Below are 7,772 nucleotides of genomic sequence, written 5' to 3' on the forward strand. Positions count from 1 at the left end.
AATATATAAAAGCATGAACTAGGCAAAACCTTATTTGTATTTAAGTTTTATGTTTCCGTCGTGTATCCGTAAATGCAACTTCATTAAGAGCGTTTCCCTTTCCGTCGGTAGCTTAACCTCGAACCCGAACACACATGCTCGCCTACGAACTACATAAAATTGTTTTGTTTTTGTCCAAAATGACAGTTTCGTCCTTGTGTGCAAAGGCCCGGGCCCTAAAAATGGAGTGGAGTAGTTAATAAAATTGTTAATCTGTTGTTGTTAACATAAAATTGTGTTTGTTTTTCACGCACGGGCAATTTACATTATTTTAATGTCCTCCTTCATGACATATTAAACAAAGTGTTAACATGAAAATAAAAAATAAATTAATTATATTATGTAAATAACAGAAAAAAAAGAAGCCTTTCTGTGGTATGTCGAGAAGGTTGATTAACTATAAATCAAAATAAATCATTCAGTTTAAAATTAAATACATATTATTCATATTATTTAATTTACTATGATTCGTTTTGCATTTAAAATAAACTATAAATTTTAAGTTTAATTGCAGAAAATACAAATATTCATGCTTAACTAATATATCAGCTTTTAGCAAGAAAATATATTTAATAATTATCTTTCGACCATCTTATACGATTATCAGAAGCATAAATTATAAGCAATAAAATTATGTTTCTTCTGCAACATAAAAGGCGTCCCATTCATATCAAAAGTTAAAAAGGATATATGAGAAATCAGTGTATATTGCATACATACCTTACACGCTTCGTGTAAATTGTAGGCCAGAAACACTTTAAAGAAAAAAATGGTTTGTGTCTGCGCTTTTCCACACCGTCATGGTCCACGAAATGAACACAAGTTGAATGTTCGCGGCTTGGTGCTCATTGCTCAGTACTTGCTTTGCATGTCAACAAATTATCTGTCACGCATTATTGTTTAGCTTCTGTGGCTTACGGGGCGTAAGAGTTACAAATCCTTTGGGTGTACATGGTACACATTTTTGGTGTTATCTACATTGTTCGCGATTCGTGTGGCCTATATTTGGAGTACATTAACAATGTGGCATGTATTTGCATTTTTTGTGGTTTTCTGTGTGTGTGTGTATTCGTATGTGTGTTGGTAATTAATTGTTGGTGGTATCGCATTTATCGCATTTAACGATTTCCTTCAAACAAAAAAAAAAAGAAAATTAAAAAAATACAACAAATAGAACTGGAAATTTTCAAAATTTTATAAATTAATTAAATGAAGAGGTTTGGAACAGTAGTGAATTGCAACAACAAACATTTTTATTTAAAATTAATTGAATTTTTGTTTGTTTCGACTATTGCCAAAAACCCATCATCAGTGGTCTAGGAATTATTGCTTACAATAAATTCTTCCTCAATAATTTTTTGAGACTGCAAGTACCATGGCTTGAACTTTACCCAATTTGAAGCTCAGAGTCAGTGTTTATTAGCCAACTGACCCAAAGTCATGTATGACTTGTATGTTCAAACTTATATATTTTGTTGTTGCAATTCACTACTGTGCGAAACCTCTCTATTAAAAATAAAAGTTTCTGTTATGTACAATAGTCACGGGTGTCATAACTGACCTTAAAATCAAATTTTATTGAATTAATTAAAATGACTTTTTTTTAATAAATTATATATTGATAATTTATTAATTTTTTTTATTGGTTAAATAATACATAGATAAAATCCATTATTTTTGGTTAAATAACACATAGATAAACTCCATTGTCACTCTTGCAAATATATATCTTTAGAAGAAGGAGATCTGTACTCCTACAAACAGACAGGTAGATTTTAAAGTTATTTCATCCGTCTATAATACATTATTCGTATACAGATGGCGAAGCTCCGCGTCTCTTCGAACTATATTTATTGCTAGTCGCTTACTAGAACTATTTAATGATCACTTTCCCGACAGCTCGGATAGGAATTTGTATTATACTTCTACAGCGAGTCCAATATGGTGACATAACTTACTCTAAATATAGAACTTCACCCTTAACTGACCCCAATAAAATAAGATAAAAATTTCTAAAGTTAAAAGATAAAGTTTCTAAAATTCGTTTTTCTTTCAAATATTATTTTAAAAAAATAAAAATTTTGATCGAACAACTTATACTTTATCTTATCTTGTCTCTATCTTATACTTCAGTTTATGCTTTATCGTTACTCCAGTTAATCGTGTTCTCTGGCGAATTCAGATCTCCTACGAAAGACACTATAATTTTTATTGTGTCACCGTAGAGTTCACCCTCGCGACAAAAGGCTTAGAATATTTCCGTATTAAGGCATGGTTGTCATGAAAGGCAACTAAAATCAAGTAGACACCATCTGACACTTTTTCAACAGTAATTAATGAGTTTTACTTGTGGCACCCGACCAGTTGTGTAAATCAAGAACCACGGTGGTCAGGGACCACAGTTTCAGCTGTCCTCTCCAATTTATATACTACATCGAAACGTATAGCTTTAAATGATACCAGCGAAGTTCTTTAGAATACCAAAGGAGTATTTTTTATCAATATACTGATACATGTATTAAGAATATTCAGACAGGTAATTACATTAAAAAACATCACATACAGACAAATGTTCGTCCATTAAAAAATCAATCTTCTTCTTTTGCTAAACCTTTTGCTTAACGGTATGTGGCACTCACCTATGTTTTCCTTGTTTTTTTGTTCAGTTAAATGATTTTCATATTACTTTTAAAGGTAGTCAGTGCCTTATCTGCTCCTCTCTTTATACACCTTTCTGCCAATTTTATTCTTTTTCATAACCTTATGCTATATAGATCTACTTAGCCGGTATGTGTAGGTCACACAAACCTGTGTTTTATTTTTCTTTGTCTTTTCATTTAGTTGATCAATTTTAATATTATTTTTTAGTTTTTCGAAGACCTAACTGCCCCTATTTTTATTTCCCTTATATGCAAAGCTTATTTTTTTAGTCTCATGTCATATTATATGGGTTAAGACTACTTAGACGGTATGTACAGGTCGCAATTATCCAAATTTTACTTTTCTTTAACATGTCGGTTACTTTATCGTTTTTAATATTATTTTTCTAGTTTACATTTTTAAAACCGTCTATTAAATACAACAAATACAAATTAAATACAACCGTCTTTTTTTCGGATTCTCTCTACCTACCAATCGGTGGCATTTTAAACTCTTGTTTTTACCATAAAGAAGGAATATGAAGAGAGATTAGAGAAAGATGTTGTGATGTACATCTATTTTGTTAGATGGCCTTTTACATAAATTAATGATCAGTATTTTTTTTCGACTTTCCACAACTACATCTACCAATCTTTAGGAATAATCTATATACATACATTCTCTAACCATTTCCAACACTGAAATACGATTACAAAAATCGCCGTATTGTAGATGTGAATGGGAGATGTTTCCAGTTAACATTTAATGATTATGTTAGAAAATTAATAAAAGAGTTTGAACTTCAGTCTTGTAATAATATGAACCCCATTTCTATTGTTTTAAACTTTAAAATTTCATGTTGTTCCTTTCTCCTTACCAACCTGTGTTTACCATATTTAAAAATCCTTTGATTATATACCGCGACATCTGAGTCCATATAAACAGTGCCACAAACGAAATAAATCCACCACAGTATGCCTCTTACATACCATAGCATTGAAAAATATTCAATAGAATACTGCAGCAGTTTGTATTTCATTTGAAGATTTATGCGGCATTTTCAATTTATTATGTATTTTATTTTTGTACGTATTTTAATGAATTAATTTAAAATATCCTTTATTTTTGCTCGTTTCAGATACTATCGTGCTAATACTGTGCGCTATCAAACGGACCAGTGTGAGGGCGTGTGCATGCTGAATCACTATTGCGCCATAACGCGCGTTGACTACAAAGAGTTCCGCCAGTGCTTGGAGAAGGAACAAAGCGCATTGCGTTCATATGCAATGCCATCGCTGAGTGCAGCTTGTCCTTCCTTGGTGCTTGTGTGTGCATTGGCCGTATCCTGTTGTCGCGCGATGGCGGCTGTGTTGTCGAAACTTATTTTACGCTTGCATGTACAGAAAAGGCAGCAAATTAAATTCGATGCTATGACGATGATAAAAATAAAATCAGCGACATTTGCGTTGCTGATTTTGCAACATGTCTGCCGGATGCACAAAAGCAAAAGACCAACAACAACAACGACAGCAACAAATTTAAAAACTGGCACAGCAATTGGGGCTAGAGCAATAAAAATAAAAATGCATGAAGATTACATGCAACAACGGTCAATAACAATGCAACCGAAAGAGGAATCTCTCTTTTTTATTCCCAATGGTAAAAGTGATAAAGGCACTGTCGCCAATTGCAGCATTATAGGCGGCACCGGAAGTCTACAATATTACGATGCTGACGATGACGACAACAAGCAAACAAAGGAACATGCAAAGTGTCTAAGTGCTGCTGTCTCTGCAGTTGCCCTTGGTGTGGTTGGAGCTGAAAATGCAACTGACAGTAGTCGTGATGAATATGCCTCCGACCTCAATATGCACCACTACAGCACCACTTCTTTTACTTCTGATGTTTCCTGTTTCCTTAATAGTTTCTTCGACCAGAACAGTTGGTTGCACATTTTCGCAATGCCGACAATATTCCTCTGCTTTATTTTTGCGCAATGCCAAATTATTTTAAGTTCAGTTAATTCGTTTGTGGGAGTCACCGCCGCACTTTGCCGGAATCTCCCACTAAAGTTGCGTGAAAATTTAATTAAAGCTTCCCAACGCTTAAAGCTCCATGTAAACTTTTTTCATTAGTGTGTGTATGTGTGCATACGTACACATGTAAATGTGTGTGTATGTGTAACACACATCCTGTGCTTTTATTGTTTCGTTCACGTTAATTGATTGTACATGTAATTTATTTATTTATTTATTCATTTTCATTTTCATTTTTTTATGAGCGAATTAGCAAACTAATGTAATTAATAAAAAAATTGATCATTAAAAAATATTAAATGTTGATATTAAGCAAGTAACAATATTATTAATAAATATATTAACTCATTAATTTAATATATAAATTTAAATGGAAGCAACAATAAATAAATGTAATTATAAAAAAAACCCAAACCAAACCAAACCAAACAAAATTTGAATGTAGCTTATGTAAACAAATTATTTATGTGAAATTTATTAAAAATATTATTATAGTAAAAAAAAAAAGTTAAATAAATAATTTAATATATTTATTACATAATAAGTAAGTAAAATTGAAAGAAAAAATATTGCAAGGAAATGTATTAATAATACGTGTAAATTAATATGTAAATGTTTATAGAATGATGAACAAAGAAAAACAAATAAAATTAATATAATTATGGAAAATTTATATAAATTTAGGTGGCTTGAATGGGAAAATTCTATAAAAACTTTACTACAAAATTAAATAAATATACTATTTGTCTCAGAAAAAATGCTCTTTTATTTGCTATTTTAAGAAAAGATTAGTTAGTTAGTTAGTTGTGGTGAAGGGAAGAACGAGTCCTCCTCAATTAGCTAAAAAAGGCCGTTTTGCATCCACAAAACCTTATAATAGTGGGTAGTAGAGAGAAGATCAAGCTAGAAGTAGCCAGAGGCAAGAATCTGGCCAATGCTAATGCTAGAGATATCGCCGAGTGTGTTAAAGTAGGGAATCTCCAGAAACTTAAGCCAAGTTCTGATCGAACCTGTACATAGACACATCAGATATTCTGGTGTCCTTTCTTCGAGAAGTGATAGACACGCATTACAGGAGATACCACAGGCAAGGTCAAGTCTAGCTCCATGCCGTCCTATAGTCCACTGCACTGTAAAGACAGATATTAACCTAGATACCTCTGATTTGCTTATGTGTATTAAGTCAGAGTTCTTCAAGAACTAGTAGCCACGCATTACAGCAGATACCACAGGCAACATCAAGTCTAGCTCCATGCCGTCCTATAGTACAGTGCACTGTAAAGATAAATATTAACTTAGATACCTCTGATTTGCTTCTGTGTATTAAGTCAGAGCTCTTATGTTTGGAATAGATGGCCATATATCCGTCGACCTGGCTGCTGAAGTGGCAAGTGTTCACTCATAAGAAAAAATTAAAATAAGTACATTTTGTAGACTAATGCAATATTGTTATTCACATAGAATTACTCGAAATTAACTTAGAAAGATACGATAGAAATACCATAGTATTAGTAAGTGTATCCAATATACAAGGTAATAGTATGTTTCCATTGCCTTCGTTAATATCATGTTTTCACTGCAGCTAAAACTACTGCTGTTAATGAAATTAAGATTGGATCGTTTCGATTGGCATGAGCGGATTTATGTATCAGAAAATGCTTATTTGTTCACATTTTACATAAAAAATATTACAAAAATCCATAATACATGATACCACTTTAGTCCCACTAGACACAAAGCATGGTCTTCTCGCCGAAATGATTCAGCCTGGTGTTGAAGGTCCGGCCTAACCTGTTGAAAGTAACGACTTTTCACTTTGAGTTTTCAAAATAAATACATATCTCTTCATCCGTCGAAAAAATTGACAAAAATGATTTTCTTTCGTGGCATTAAAGAGTATTTCACAAGTGACTAAGATTTTTCATTGACGTTTATTTGAACCTTGTAACACACAATTATTCAGTTTAATGATCTTCCCCATTGCTTGTTAACGTCTGTTGTAAACTTATACGTACTTCTCTGGTATGTTGTTCTCTCCATTGCTCTACGATTTAATTATTATGGTTTAATTTTTTTAGTAGTAAATTAATCAGTTTCAAACAAAAGTGCCAAATGTTTTTATATAACATTGTTAATTAGGAACAATTAATTTTTTTAAATAACACTAGTTTTAACAGTTTTTTAATAATTTGAATTAATCACAATAAAAAAAACTTATTGTAATTATAAAAACGCATATACTCAACAAAAAACAAATTTTTTCTAGTGAAGTACTTCATTTACGCTAAATAAATTTTTTAAATTAATTTGGCTTCAGTTACATATTTTACCCTATTTAGCATTGATTTATATAAAATCTTTAAATATTCGTTTGTCATAAAACTTACTTTTTTGTGGTTTCCCTTAATTTGACTATAATTGTTAGCTTTTGCTTTCCTATTTTGGCACTCTTAATAATCCAAAGATTATCAATGGAATTGGGCTCTTAACTGTTATCTGACCAAGCAAAGTACTCAATACCCAATTCCTCCTTCAAAATGGTTATCTGTTATTTAAGAATAGTTAAAATTGAATAAATGATTGATATTTCACTTACAGACTGTGAGCTATCACAAGTTACAAAATCTTCCTGAAATATGTGTTCTTCTTTCCTCTCAGTAATGGTTTGCTCTCCATTGAGAATTTCTTCGTACTTTTTTGCAATAAATATGCCCTCGAACAATTAATCTAAATGACCTTAAAAATCTTCTTATTCTAAACCAGTCTGAGCTAAGCAATTTCACAGTGAACAAAAGAAGCACTTTTATTCTCTTTCAAAAAATTTTTCTTTTATGACCTTTTTGCAGTAGATGAGATAAGGATATTTTCTTACTATAACCATCTACAAAATGGGATCAGATAGTTCAACCGCGTTTAATCAGAAATAAAACAACAGAAATACATAACTGAACTTTATTTTATCAAACAGTGAGTAGGTTCTTACCTACGTACTTACCTAGGTTTTTACCTACCTACTTAGGTTCTTATTTACCGACTTCTTACCTAAAGTCGATCCTT

The 7,772-nt window shown here is 31.8% G+C and overlaps 1 protein-coding gene across 1 annotated transcript; it reads left to right on the plus strand.

Moving 5' to 3' along the window:
- The first annotated feature begins 808 nt into the window (after positions 1-808).
- Positions 809-4,956, plus strand: LOC119663347. The gene is made up of 2 exons (XM_038072959.1): positions 809-894; positions 3,818-4,956. The coding sequence occupies exons 1-2, from the start codon at positions 809-811 to the stop codon at positions 4,812-4,814; spliced, it is 1,083 nt and encodes a 360-aa protein (XP_037928887.1). The 3' UTR covers positions 4,815-4,956.
- The last annotated feature ends 2,816 nt before the right edge of the window (positions 4,957-7,772 follow it).

This window comes from Teleopsis dalmanni, unplaced genomic scaffold, assembly GCF_002237135.1.
Source record: "Teleopsis dalmanni isolate 2A unplaced genomic scaffold, ASM223713v2 unscaffolded_contig_0318, whole genome shotgun sequence".
In the NCBI taxonomy this organism is placed as follows: Eukaryota; Metazoa; Arthropoda; class Insecta; order Diptera; family Diopsidae; genus Teleopsis; species Teleopsis dalmanni.